General features: G+C 30.5%; 2 protein-coding genes across 3 annotated transcripts in view; one reads left to right on the top strand and one right to left on the bottom strand.

The window, feature by feature from the left end:
• The window catches only part of LOC129909315 (cubilin homolog), a 33,248-nt gene extending 30,856 nt beyond the window's left edge, over window positions 1-2,392 (top strand). The window contains exons 21-26 of one of the 2 annotated variants that reach the window (XM_055986400.1): window positions 44-217; window positions 710-932; window positions 1,127-1,305; window positions 1,365-1,668; window positions 2,008-2,117; window positions 2,199-2,392. In XM_055986400.1, coding sequence (XP_055842375.1) covers window positions 44-217; window positions 710-932; window positions 1,127-1,305; window positions 1,365-1,668; window positions 2,008-2,117; window positions 2,199-2,327 — 1,119 coding nt within the window. In that variant the 3' untranslated portion in view covers window positions 2,328-2,392. Of the gene's footprint in view, window positions 1-43; window positions 218-706; window positions 933-1,126; window positions 1,306-1,364; window positions 1,669-2,007; window positions 2,118-2,198 lie in introns of both variants that reach the window. The other variant, XM_055986399.1, reaches the window with a different exon arrangement.
• Window positions 2,393-4,447: 2,055 nt separating this feature from the next.
• LOC129909835 (lysophosphatidylcholine acyltransferase) overlaps window positions 4,448-14,434 on the bottom strand; it is a 28,684-nt gene continuing 18,697 nt past the window's right edge. Inside the window, exons 3-12 of the mRNA XM_055986942.1 lie at window positions 14,032-14,177; window positions 10,433-10,650; window positions 9,553-9,665; window positions 6,662-6,816; window positions 6,465-6,602; window positions 6,280-6,405; window positions 6,062-6,212; window positions 5,896-5,997; window positions 5,694-5,832; window positions 4,448-4,742 (exon numbers count right to left, since the gene is read on the bottom strand). Of these exons, the coding sequence (XP_055842917.1) occupies window positions 4,657-4,742; window positions 5,694-5,832; window positions 5,896-5,997; window positions 6,062-6,212; window positions 6,280-6,405; window positions 6,465-6,602; window positions 6,662-6,816; window positions 9,553-9,665; window positions 10,433-10,650; window positions 14,032-14,177 (1,374 nt within the window). The 3' untranslated portion in view covers window positions 4,448-4,656. The remainder of the gene's footprint in view (window positions 4,743-5,693; window positions 5,833-5,895; window positions 5,998-6,061; window positions 6,213-6,279; window positions 6,406-6,464; window positions 6,603-6,661; window positions 6,817-9,552; window positions 9,666-10,432; window positions 10,651-14,031; window positions 14,178-14,434) is intronic.

Below are 14,434 nucleotides of genomic sequence, written 5' to 3'. Positions count from 1 at the left end.
ATGTTGATGACATTGGAATTATTCCTTGTTGTTGTTGTTTTAGACTAAGGCTATAACTATTGGAAGTGATGGTGGAAACTATCTTCCAAATTTAAATTGTTTATGGCGTATAAGAAGTGACAGTAATATCCGTTTGGATTTTGAAAAGATTGACATTCAAGGACCTGATGCCAAAGGGGCCTGTACAACAGATTATTTAAAAATCTATAACAAACAGGTACGTTTCATTATTCTAAGGCCGGTTTTCTTGCAGCGCTCATAGCTTAAAAGACTCATAAGGCTATTTTCCATACAATAAAAGGTGCGTTCCTTTGGAGGTGGTAGACTACTCATGAGTAGATGATTAGTTAATCTAGTACTACATTATCTTCTGTTCGAATAGATAGGAATTTATTGTTGGTAGTACTAGATTTCTAATCATGAGTAGTCTTCCACCTCCAATGGGGCTAATAGCAAATGATTTTCAATGGAACGCAATTTCTATGAAATTAATGCAATTTGCATTCAACTCGGCAGAAGAGAATGAGTAGATCAAGGAGAAAATATAGTAGATCATAAACTCGAGTAGCTTACCAGTCACAAATAATGACCTAAATCCAAAAAGACCCCAAAACTTCTATGAGCACTGAAAGATTACTGACCTAAATCCTTCTGAAAATACAGCTAACAAATAATATTATTAATTTTGACTTTCACAAATTTTCAGCAGTATTCAGTTGTTGAATCAGTTCTGGGATCGGACATTGTATTTAACGGTAATTCCGGACAACCGTATACAAGTCCATACGATAATACTGACAATGAGCATGTTTATTGTGGACAAGGAGTTCCAGGAGGATATTTTACTAATAACCAAGAAGTTTTTGTCAAGTTTTTCAGTGATAGTACAATAGAAAAGTCTGGTTTTAAGCTCATTGCAACAAGTTCAAGTGGTATGTATTCTACTTGTACTGTTAATAAGACCCGCATTCTTTTGGAGGTGAGTAGAAATCTAGTACTATCAACAATCTAGTTGATTGTAGTACTAGATCTACTCATCATCTACATACCTACCTACGAGTAGTATCCTACCTTCAAAAGAACGTGGCTTACAGGGTCAATTATTGTAAATAATTTCCTATTTTAGGATGTTTGAAAAATTACACATCGAACCAGGGAAGAATTCTAATGGAAACTTCAGCTGATTGTAACATTTACATTAATGCACCGCAAAATTATTCTATTAGTTTGTACTTTAATTATTTCTACATGTTTTTCGCATCTTCTGATACAACTACAACTGAGTGTTCATCTGATTATATAGAGGTTACTAATTTTTATTTAATTATCAGTGAAAAGCAACTATTTAATTATTTTGTTTTAAGGTTTTTGATGAACAAACTAAACCTTCAAAATCCATACGCAAGATCTGCGGCTCTATAGATCCATCCAACAGTATATTTGCCAAGTCAAATAAGATACGAATGTTCATGTCACAAAGTGGACATTATAATAATTATGATGTAACATTTTTGGCAAGTGACAAGGGACCAGGTTGTGGTGGAGATCTTTATAATTATGCTGGTGTCATAACTAGTCCATTTTACCCAGAAAACTCGAGAAATAACTCAGATTGTCAATGGAATATTAGAGTTCCAAATAATTTGGCAGTTGCATTGGAATTTAAAGGTAAGTTTATTTTGGGTTTTAATAGCCCCGTTCCATTGGAGGTGGTAGTTTACTCATGAGTAGATCTAGTACTAGAATTAACACGTGATCTTCTGCTCGAGGAGATAGGAATGTGTAGTTGTTGTACTAGATTTCTACTCACGAGTAAACACCACCTCCAATGGAACAGGGCTAATATGTTTAATGTTCGAATAGGAGTGCAGTTCTCATAGAAAAATCAAAATTGTACTAGATTAATTGAAGAAGTCTCCACTAATTTTTCATAATAATTGAGAGCTCTCCAATTAATCTAGTACAATATTTAAAACTCTCTAATTTTGTATTTTTGTATCATATTAGTATTCGATATGGGTTCCAAAGTAACATGCCATTCAGACTATCTTGAAATTTTGGAACGCAAACCTTCAAATAATCAAGAAATGGAAGTTATGCGCAAGTTTTGTGGAGAGGTGAGTTAAATTATTTTTTCTGTTTCGTGTTTTAAAAATCCTATTATAAATTAACATGATTTTAATGAATTGTATTTTAAGGATTTACCAATGTCTTATATTGGCCGACAAAATACTTTGTCTATACGTTTCCGCAAGACGGTTAACTTTGATGGAACCGGATGGGTAATACGATTTTCTGGTGTTCGACAGAGATTCAATTTAATTTAAGCTTTAACTTTGTAAATTTTTAAGTTAAAATAATAAATTTATATAACAAATTTGGATGTTGAAAATTTTCGTTCAGAATATTTAATTAGTAACATATTCGCTCCTGGCCCCCGAACGTCTTTACAAACTGTGGGCATGACGCATGAGTACGTTTGAGTAATTTGGGCGCCAAAAATTGATAAGGTTTTTCTGTAGAGGTGTCGACAAATTGTTTACACAATAGCATTTATATAATTAAAATATACATAAATAAAATAAAATTTTGAAAAAAATTAATTTTTGCATTAAAAACAAAAATTGTTTTTTTCTTTTGCAACATCAAATGTTCGAAAACATGACACTGAATTTTGTTGATATTTTGGTTTTAGGTGTTGATTAATAATATAATTGCTACAAAATGGCATACCAATTTTATTTTAAATTAGTGTTTTTGAAATACGGCGAACGATTTTTAAAATAATTTTTTCTAAAAACGCGTCTTAAAACTAAATTCAATTTAATTTATGTTATTTTTTCTTTAAAAACGAATTTTATGTTTTTTTTTTTCCAAATGTATTTACCAAATTTCTATACAAAAAAATCTTTAAATAACTTACTTTCTAACAGCATTCCACCATACGATAGAACCATTCGTATGTAAGTATGGGACGAAAAATCATCGTGTACCTCCACAGGATGACCTGCGTCGCATATCCCACTGTATACGGAAGTGCTCTTTTCATTATTTCCTCTGTGTTCCGTTTCTTCAGCAGAATTATTATTATTATCTTCATGGTCATTTTTATCATTATCACATAGGGAAATTGTTTACGACAATCAAAAAACTTTTTTATAATTTCCCCGAAAATTGATTAATTCGAAATATTTATGCTAGTTGTGTTCAAAATTCTTGAAAAATCGAACTCCATTTAAAAACTCCGAACTTTATTGTTCTTCTAAATTAAAGGTACCTATGTTTAGGATGAGAAAATTCTTTTATTAACCTATAGATTTCCTTGTATGAAATTATAAATATCGACCAAGATTCACAATTAGGATTTGATTGTAAGGCTGAAATTGTTGTAGGCGATTTTGGAAAAAGATAGTCCAATCTGGCAAGCCTGCTGTAAACTCCGAAACCGTTTTGTGCTGTCCAAGAAAATAGTTCTTAAAGTGCGGATGTGACAATCAGCCCTATTCGGAATGAAAGGTACCGGTGAAATCTGTGGAGGAAACAGGCTTCCAATTAAAAAGCTTCATTATTAACGAAAAGGGAACAAAATCAAAACGGAAAAGGAACGATATTCTGGGAATTTTACCATTACGAGTCTTCCTCCCGAACAAATCTCTACGAAAGTTTTCATTCAGATTAGAGCTGAATATCTTTGATGGTGGTAAGATATTTACATGATATCAAAATTACTTTATTACTTTGGTACTCAGTATTTTATCCCGTGTTAAATTTTACTGAGTTAACAATAAAACGCCGGCTTATGTCAAACGCATACGCTACAATTTAAATGAATATATTCACTGGCAATGTACAATGTAGGTACTATTAATTTGAAAACAATTTTATTGTAATAAATTTAAAAAAAAAAATAAAACATCCTTGTCGCACATCAATTTAAAAAAACATTCATGTTATAATAACTTAAAATAAAATATGTGATTCTATTAAAATTTAACAACTATGCAATGTAATAATACTTTTTTTCTCATAAAAAATAACTTTCATTTATATTTTTGCTTTCCAATTCAAACTTTTAATTTTACTTTAATTTTTTTTTTCTTTTCAATATTTATAATATTTTGTTCGTTTCAAAAATAATGCACTTCTTTGTTCAAACTATGTTTAAAATGTACCTTGTAATTTTTTAAGCATAAATATTAAAAATTAAATAAATAATTATTTATAACATGGTGTTTAATCACAATTTTTAATAACCCTCAACTGTTCAACAGTTTAAAAAAAAATTAAAATTTAATTGACAAATCAGTAAATGATTAATTCATTTAATTAATATTATTAATTTGCTACCTCAACAATAACAAAGTGCTTAAGCTGTTTTTAATTTACCTATATATTTTGAATCATACAATATATTTTTCTATCAAGGAATCTATTTGAAAAAAAAAAATATTTTTTCTAATTTATTTTAAATCAGGGAACATCCGATTAAATACAAGAAGATTTTTTTTTAAGGGATCTCCCCACCGACATCTAAATTTCGATAGGATTTATCTTTGGTTTTGTAAATTCTTCTAAATGGATCCTTGATAGTGTTTAACATCTCAAACGCCCAATCTTTAACATTTGTCAAATTGAAAAAGAAAATTGTACTTGTTTTTATTTCCATGACCTTCGTATAAGTTCTTGTTTTTTGTAAAGAAATGCATACTTGGGTTTATCTTTAGTATATTCTTTAAACTCATCTGAAAATAAAAGAAAATATAAATTATTAAAAATTATTAGTTAAAATAATTTTAAGTACAGAATACTTAAAGTACAAATATTCTTGTTTTACGCACAATCGCTACTAGAGGGAGAATGTTTCAAAGTTATTGCCTACGCGCAGCTTCAAGCAAGTACCGAAAGACCCTTGTACAACTGCTACTAACAGGCAGTGAATTATATGTTAATACCAATAAAACGGAACTCCTCTTTACTAGGAAATTTAAGATTTTTGTATAGTGAACCGTACAGGACAAAACGATAAACTGTAACAAACTAATTAAAGTCCACATTCTACAAAATATCCCAGCCCTGGACATCTACAGCAAAGGAGTAGCAGCAATCTCAGCTACTCGTATTAAAACTAGAGCAACACTAACATTCAAAATAACTTCAGATTCATTCATGTTTAGATTCCACCACACCCAAATAAGTGTTCGAAAATAATATCCAGACTTCTATTTCCCTAAGATCCATTTGGGAGGCCTAAAGCATTCTCATGGCTCATTATATTTTTAATTAATTTTCGATGTTTGGTGCAATATTGGCTTTGATTTCCCACAAGAATAGGGGTACTTAACTAAATGTTAGGCACATCCACGGTTGACTACATTTAAGATGTAAGGTTTTAGTAGGTGGTCACTGTGGTGTATACGTATTATTTTTTATAATTTCTTTTAAATTTTATTTAACTGTATTTTAAACATGAAAAATACTTAGGTAAATGTATCTCGAATTGAATACCCTTTCTAAGAAGAACATCGAATAAATAACAGATAAGGATACATATATTTTTTTCCACAACACATCTCTAATTTGTGTATAGCAAATGAGTAATAATTTTAATTTACGGATCTAAGACTAGGAAGGCCTACTATCGAGATGTAAAGCTTATAATTCAAAATAAAATTTAATACAACAAATAAAATTACCAAATGAGATCGTTCCTTTATTGGTGTGATCAATGCTCAAAAACAAGGCATCGCTCTGTTCTTCAGTCATCATTGCACTGTGTCGTACAATTTTGTTAAAACATTCTCTTGATATATTCAGACTAGATGGTGTATAAAGCTAAAGATTGAATTATATTTTTATAAATAAATTATTTCATTTTTGTTAATGTTAATGTCTTACGTTAATAATATTACTTAGGAACTCGATAAGTCTTTCGTCTTTAATTTCACAGTAAAATAGGCATAGGAGGTAATTTCTTAAACTAATTGTTCCACATTGATTCTATAATATAAAACAGATTAAAAGTTAAAATATTAATTAGATTTAATAGTTAAACTAAACTTACATGATCTAGTATCCTGAACAATTCACAAAGTACTTTATTGCTCAAGTCTATGTTTAAGAGATCGGCAAATGTGATAAAGTCAATGCTATCATCACCTGGTAGGTTACAGTACTTAGATGCTAGTTTTTTGTTTATGTCTTGATGAAGTATGCTAAAAGAGAGATCATTTTTGTTTTCATAAGTTCTTGAATTTTTAAAAATCCAAATTTATAACTTACCCCAATAAGTATAGACATTTTTCAATTGCAACTATATCGCCTGGGAATGGGATTTTCATTTCTTTGGCTCGGTTCATCATGATACAGTCTTCAAATGAATAATCCGAAACGGGAACATTCAAAGCTCTATTAATGAATAAAATCAATGATTCGAAATTTACAAAACAATTAAAAATAAATCATACTTTGCCATCAAAGCTTGTACATTATCAGCAAACAATTTCGGATTCGTTTTCTCTTCTTCATTGGGAGTGTAAACGGGAAGAAATTCAATTTCACATCGGCTATATATCTTGGCTAGCGTCAACCACAGTAGTTTCAACCTTATGTTTATAAAGTTAAGAATGAAAATAAAACAATAATTATGGTTAAGCTTACTTACACTCCAGGGCCATCCCATGTCCACGTATAAGTATCATATTTGTTTGGATATTTTAACAATACTGGTTGCACTGGTACGCCAGGATAAAAAGCACCAGGTTTGAATTTTATCAGTGCTGTACGGTTTGTACATGTTCCTTCAGAAAATATTACTACCTGAAATACACAAATTATGGATTAGTTAGGTAATGCGCATTGGATCCTTTTTTATTGAAAAATACTTAAAAAAAAACTAATCTTTAAGAATGGGAAAATTCTAGGAATCGCAGAGAATGGGGTTAAGGCGACCATTTTTATGAAATTTATAGCCAGAGATAAACTTAAACAGAAGTAGACAGAGTGACAACAGTATTCCGAAAAAGGAAAAAGAAACAAAATGAAAAGACTTGATTGGGAAAATAAAAATGCTGTAGAGCAAACGGGATTCGAAGGCCTTACCAGAAGGTAAAATGAACACTTACAGGTGACCGAACAGAAGCCTTAGGTTTAAAAATAATGATTTCTCCAAAGCGATGATCGGAAGAAATTCGTTATTAGACAGATTTATGTACCATTCAAACGTTCCTAAGGGTGAGAACGAACAATTCAATGCACCCGATTTGATTCTATTTAATGTTATTGTCCCCACCGTAAGGTTCGCTTTAATGGTTTAATCTGGAATCTATTTCACTATTAGACCGAGAGCTTCCGTTAATTTAAGACAGATCTGTTGTTTGTGCAATGAAGCATTTGTGAGTAGTGCTGCATTGAAAATAATTGTTTTACAGTAGAAAGATTGGCATGGCTTTTAAAGTGCTTTACAAAATTTGAATTTCAGTCTATTTAGAGTTTTCGGAATGACTTCAAATTCTGGGTAGCTCCGCTTACACATTTTCTAAAAAATGGAATTCAAAAGTCATTTTCGAAATAAGGTGGAGTTACAAGGTTTCCTTATGAGACCGACGAAATGTGTTTGTATGTTTTTTAATAAATGTTAAAATCTTGGATTGATCTTTGATATTTTAACGATTGAATCGTTTTCCAAGTTAAGTTTGTTTCTCTTCATAGTTTTGATGTCCAACTTTGAAGAGAATGTGACTTTACATAGATATACCTATAGTTATGAAGTGTAGAAGTGTACTAACAACCGCAAAGCTTCGTGTGCCAGCTCAGAATACTCTCCTCTTCTCTTAATCCAGAAATTTTCAATTGTTTTTAAATTAAATCCGTTTTAAGCATGCCACCTGCAGTTAAGTCTAGGTATAAGGTTTTCTTTCAGTTTTACAGACGTTAGATGTAAAACATCTCCAAATTCAATAAACTCTGTACCATGAGAAAAATATGGGAACTAACCAATATTGATTCTTCCCATGAATTTTCTTCAAGAATCTTTTGAACGCAGGGAGAAGAATCAAATTTGTTTGCTTGACACGGACCATAACCGCAGTTTTCCAAGACATCCTCTGATTTTGTCTTTTGCAGTTATAATGTTTTCCTTTCTTCCTCGGAGCCTCTTATTCAGGATGTTTAAGTTGTGTTTGAACTTTCGGATTTTCAATCTTATAAAAAAAAAACAATAATTAAGATCCAAAACTTGTGTCAATACTTTTTCACACTGACCTCTGTGTGATAAAAAAGATTATTTTGGAGTGAACCCATTTCATAACATACAATCCTAAGCTGTCGACTTTGCAAGATGCAAGGGTTTAAATTTTGCATTATGAGTTTCACTTTTGTTGCCGGTCAAAGCTTTAGCACCATTGCATCGCTACAAAGGTATGTGGTATAAACACTGGTTAGTAGTGTGAGCAGGAAGAGCTAACCAAAATAAAATGTGCAACACGGAAAAAAAATTTGAACGGGTACAGTTAATACAGCTATTTAAAAATACTGACACATTATAGTGTGAGGGGGTCGCCAAAATATTTTTCCTCTCAAGGGGGGTCGCGAACTCAAAAAGTTTGAAAAACACTGATTTAAAATAATGAAATCAATCTTAAAATAATGGTAGTTATTTATTTCTACTCACACTCACTTAAGGCACTTATAGGGTTTATGTTGAAAAAAGCAGGAAATGTAATGTTAGTTTGCTTACCAGGGTCATTGTTAACAGACAATTCTAGAGGGCTTTCCGAAATTTGAGTCGACTCGTGGAAAATCTGAGTTAGTAATTTTAACTATGGCAAAATCTCAGCAAGAATTCTGTACATTAAAATTGGCCGTAATTACGATTTCAGTACGAAGTTGGAGTCAGATTGAGGTGAAAGTTGAATTACTGTCTAGATTTGGGCTTCAATGACTTTATGATACATGACGGTCTTAATATTTGGACTACGAAAAAAAAACAAACACCAAGTCATTACAATAATTTTTATTAAATTTATCTTTGTCTTTAAAATAATTAATGGATCTTTGAAGAAGACAGATTTCAAAAGAATTTTTCTTAACATGTGTCTTAACCAACTAACGTATATCTATACAATTGTATCGACATCGACTTTTCTGTCTATGGCACCCACGCAGATTAAATGCAGAATGATCTAGCCTCGCTCTATGCAAAGCAGTTGACCTGTCTCAAACATAATGCGCACACATACATATGCAATGAAATAATATTGTGCACGTCTTCTTTCGCAGGTATAAGGATATTAAATTTATTGATAAAAATTACAAAAAGATTTAGCTTCACGTGTTAATATACAAATTCGTCGAAGTCAATAACGTGCGAGATTTTCTGTGTTTAAGTTCAAGCGTTACTAGGGTCTGAAAAATATTCTTTTATTTTGTTCTCAGATTAAACTGGGCGTCACAAGTTCAATTATGTATATGATTAAAATAAACCTAGTTCTTAGTTTATAACGCCAAACAATTTGTTTTCGTTTGAAATAAATAAAAATAGAATAATAAACATACCTGTTGCCAGTCATCATCCGATTTTGCACGTGCAATAATTTCTCGGATTGTATTTTGTCTCGAATTTGGATCTTCTCGTTCGACATATATCGGCTGTGCACAGCTTATGATTTCTGAAAAAAAAAACAAAATCAACGATATAGTTTTATGTATTCATTTGGTTCTAGTGCAAGAAACGACTAGGTACTTATGTTTGGTTTGGAAGTATAAGAAAAATCTGAGAACGACACGGGCTCCTAGGTGGGCGGCTATTAATAACGAATTCTAAACTGACACAGGTGCTTTTTTGGGCCCGGCACTATTGCGAGGTGTTGAAAAACGTGAACTGTGTGCGAAGAGCAAATGGATGAGTTTGAGAACCCCAATCTTGAAAGTACATCCAATAGAACTCAAGCTATATATAAACTTTTTTAAAGTACCTTATTGTCTCTTTTATGAAAACCTTTAGTCTAATTATTTTTTTAGTTCCATTTATTTTAAATTACTCTAAAAAACACTCAGCAATTGCGTTTGAGACCAAAAAGGGCTGTCAGTCTTTAGCATTCGGTATTAGATTCTCAGACTTTTAAAAACCGCTTTGCAGTCTCTCTTTCTTATTTCTTATTCAGACAGAAAACCGGACTAACAAACATACTGACATATGTATATGTATATAATATTTAGGTTGGTTTTTTAGTTACTACACTAATCATAAGACATGAAATATTTTATAAAATGAAAATGTAATAAAGTGAATCTTAAAACTATTGTTGTTGTTCATTCAAAAACCTTCAATACTCATGAAAACGTTTTAGTGAAAATGTAATTGATAGGTGATATGCTTAGGATAGAAGAAGAGTACAAAATATTTTCATATTATGAAAACATTGATTGAACTTACTGCCCAATATTGGAATATCTGAAGTTCCTCTTTTAGCTACAACTGATGTTGGTCCTGTAACAACAACAAGAACCGAATCAACATAAGATGAATGTGGTGCTACAACAAGAATTGGTGCTTCTTTTGGTGACGCCTGCTTGCCAATATATTTTATATGATGAAATGAACATGAAGCGTATACCAATCGCATTGTTTTGGCAACAGCTTTTTGAGCTATTCTGAAAAATAAGAAAATAAAATCAAATTAATAAAAATGTTTTTATGAAAAATAAAATTATTTAAATAAAAGTGCATTTGAGTCAGATATCAGATTTCGTAGCATATTGTCTCTTTTATGACAAAGAGACACAAGTCGAAGTTTGATGAGTTTTAGGAGAGCTTTTTAAATTTGTGTAAATAACAGGAATGTTATTAAAATTATAAAACGACATATTTTTACAACTTGAAAAGTAAAAAAGTAGGAAAGTGGCGTTTTAACAGGTATAGTTTTTTTTCAGATTTTTTTCTGTGCTCTTTTCTCAAGACCTTTTTTTCTTCATTATATATGTATTGTCCTTAGTGTCACCAAGGGCGTCACTAGTCAATACATCACGTTGATCATGTTGACCTCATTGGTGCCATACTAAACTAACCTTATAGGGAGGGAGATTAATATTTTTAAAACATTGAAAGTTGGGAGTTGCGACGAATGAAATTATCTTTGGAGTCCTAGACATCGTACGATTTTGTTTTGAGGAAAGAAATTTTAACTCAGAATGCAAATTATTTACTGCATTCTAGTCTAGTGAAACCACTTTTATATGCGGGGTTCTTTACAGCCTTTAAGGTGAGGTTCTTAATGAAGTTAGGACATTTTGTTTGTGAAAAGCAACATTAAAGTTAAATTTATCAACTTCTTGCCAATTTTTGTTACATCATTATGATTTTATTATGTCCTCTCATTCAGTGGCGTATCCAGAAAAAAAATTTGAGGGGGCTAGAAAATTTTCGAATTCATTTACCCTATAAAAAATTTTATAGGGTAAATGTCCGAAAATGTTTTCTCTTTTTTTTATTCATCTTTGATCGAGGGAAAAGCGCTGTGATGCGGTTTTGAAAGTGGTATAGTAGCATTTTACTGCTTTCGACAGCTTCGTACTACTGTCTTCTCCTTTCACATTCAAAATAGTGTTTTTTTTTCAAAGTTATTGTATCCCAAACATGTTACACAAACAGCAAGGTGTTGAGCACTCTTAAAAAAAAAAAACACTTTATTTCGTTCGAACTTTGCCATCCTATCACATCTAGTTTTTGAGCTATACTCATCACTATTTTTAGTATAACCGCTCATGTTCCGCAATTCATCCGAAAGTGAATTGAAATCACTTTTCACTTTCAATTTCAAAGAGTAAAAAATTCACAAACAGAAACAAAATGAATTTAATTCGATCAGAAAATCTAAATGAGTGAAAAAATGCACAACACCTACATAATTTCACTATCGGCTAGTAAATGCGCAAAAAGTGAAATGCAGAACGTGAAAGTCTCAAAAACTAATTTTCAATAAAATTATTTTTGATTTTTAATCCGAAATATATATTTTTTCGTAAAATGTTACTTTTGTAATCCAAATCAGAAGCGCAAACTGAAATTTGCTAAAGAAACCATTAGTTATGTTTTCACTAAGATTTTGAGATATCAAAAATTTCTATTTCAATATCTTTGAGAAAAGGCGACAAAATAAGGCGTTTTGAGATTGCGTAAGAAGTTTTGCATTATTTAACGGTGATGTGATTCGACGTCAAAATACCAAAAAAATGATTTGAATAATTCCGAATTGGACTAAAATCCGAAAAAAATAGCTGCCTCTAAATCTTTAAGATTTACGAACAAGTTTAAGTTAATCATGTACATTATGATGAAATCAGCTAAATAATAACATGATCTTGGAGGCCAATGTTCTCATTGATTCGATATCCCCAGATTAGGAAATATTTTGAAAAATGTCGCCAAAGTATAGAAAAAGTAAAGCTTAATGTTCTTAATTATGTGAGACTAACACTCCAATGTAAGAAAAAAATAAACATACTTAATTAAAAACTACTTTTATTTGGAACACCCAGTATGATTTAGAAAGATAGATATTTTACTTCTTTTCGAGGGTTTTATAGAAGCTATTACAGCTGATTGTAAACAGAAAAAGTACAATGTTTAGCCTACATATTCACTAATGATATTTTTTTAATTTAATTTTCTTTTTAAAGAACACGTGCAATGAATGATCAATCAAAGTGAAGACAACAAATTTGATCAATTTTTAATTGTACATGATTTTCTTTTTTAATCGCGTCCTACTTCATGTCTAGACAACTAAAAATAAAATAAAAACTTAACTTGTGGGCTATATTTTTAAACATAAATGTTTATAGTAATTATCTACAATTAATTCGTAATTTAAATCTAATTCTGTCAAATAGATTTGTTATCATTAATACCTCGGCAAAAACAAACAACTGTTTTGGCACCTATACTATTTTTGTTCAAGAACTTGATGCATCATTATCAACAATGAATGGGGAAAAAAATACTTTGACAAAGTGTTTCCTCGTGGCGTGACCCAGTGGAACAAAAAATGAAAGTCCGAGTTTTAATGTTGGAATTTGTTTAGAACCACAAAAAATTTTAAAACAAAACAAGTGTCAAAATAAAAGTGGGATGAAATTAAAATTTGTAATATGGAAACTGCCGATGCTGATAATGAAACGTAAGGTTTTTGAAATGCATTCAAGGTTTGTTAAAGATTGTTAATTAACTAATATTGTAAAATCAAATAAAGGTGACCCTTTTTAATATTTAATTTCATGGATACTAATATTAATATTTGCCTTTACAAGTACAATACACAGTTAAATTAAAAAAACTTAAATTAAATGTTATAGAATGTACGATTAATTCATATAATTTTAAAAAAAATTAATGGAATATCAATTTGATATGCGTGTTTAATTTTTGACATTTTGTAAAGGATTGGTTATCAGATTTTGTGGGATGAGATTTCAAATTTAGTGGGATGAGATTTAAAATTTTTTCAACGTTATTTCCTTAACTTTAAAATAATAATAAATAATAATAAAATATTAGGACGGAATTAAATACTTTGTAGTTTTTGGCATCCATTCAAGAAATATAATATTCTGCAATTTTTTAATTAGTCTGTGTCATATTTTAAAGCTTTTATTTGTGTGACATAATTGTTTCAGCTTCGGAAAATTTACGTAACTTTATTAACGTGCGTACGATTTAATTAAAATTTTTATATGAATGCTACTTTGTGTTGGTAGGCAAATAAAACTTTTTTCTTTCATGTTTTGGAAAGCAAAATACACTTTTCAAAAGGTTTGCCTGTACAAAATTTGTACACTACAGTGTTTTCTTTCATTTTTGTAGTTAAATTAATGTAAAGGGAGTGAGAAATATTTTTGTTTCCTAATATACTACATATTATGTACATTGAGCTTTAATTGGATACAACTTTCGTTTTCAATTTGAAATAACTTTTAAGTCAGTTGGGGTACTCAAAAACTTCTTGTTGATAATCTACTGTGAAAAACAAATCTTACCGCCTCCATCCTGTTAGTGGTTTATTTTTTAGATCATCCATTGTTAAACCATATAAAGTTATGTATGCAAACACCCATGCCGTTAGTATTGAAAGCACAGCTCCAAATACTCGAAGTGGTAGTAAAAGAACTGACAATGTGTAAATCTGAAAGAAATAAAAGTAACCTTTATTAAACATACAATGCATGGATACAAACAAATTATTGTACATTTTGTTTTTGATCAAAAGAGTCCATCAAAATAGATTGGGCGAAAGGGTGTTTTTTTTTTATCAAAGAAGGCGAATGAAAACCATGGTTGGCAAAAAGCCAATGATTGTAATGGTACGTCTAAGAATTTTAGTAAAAGTGTTTTTTTTTTTAAGAAAAATGTGTTTCTAAACTGCTATTATGCAAAGCTGTT

The sequence above is a fragment of the Episyrphus balteatus genome, chromosome 2 (assembly GCF_945859705.1).
Source record: "Episyrphus balteatus chromosome 2, idEpiBalt1.1, whole genome shotgun sequence".
NCBI lineage: Eukaryota > Metazoa > Arthropoda > Insecta > Diptera > Syrphidae > Episyrphus > Episyrphus balteatus.
Note: the sequence above shows the minus strand (reverse complement) of the source record. Positions and strands in the feature narration are given on the sequence as shown.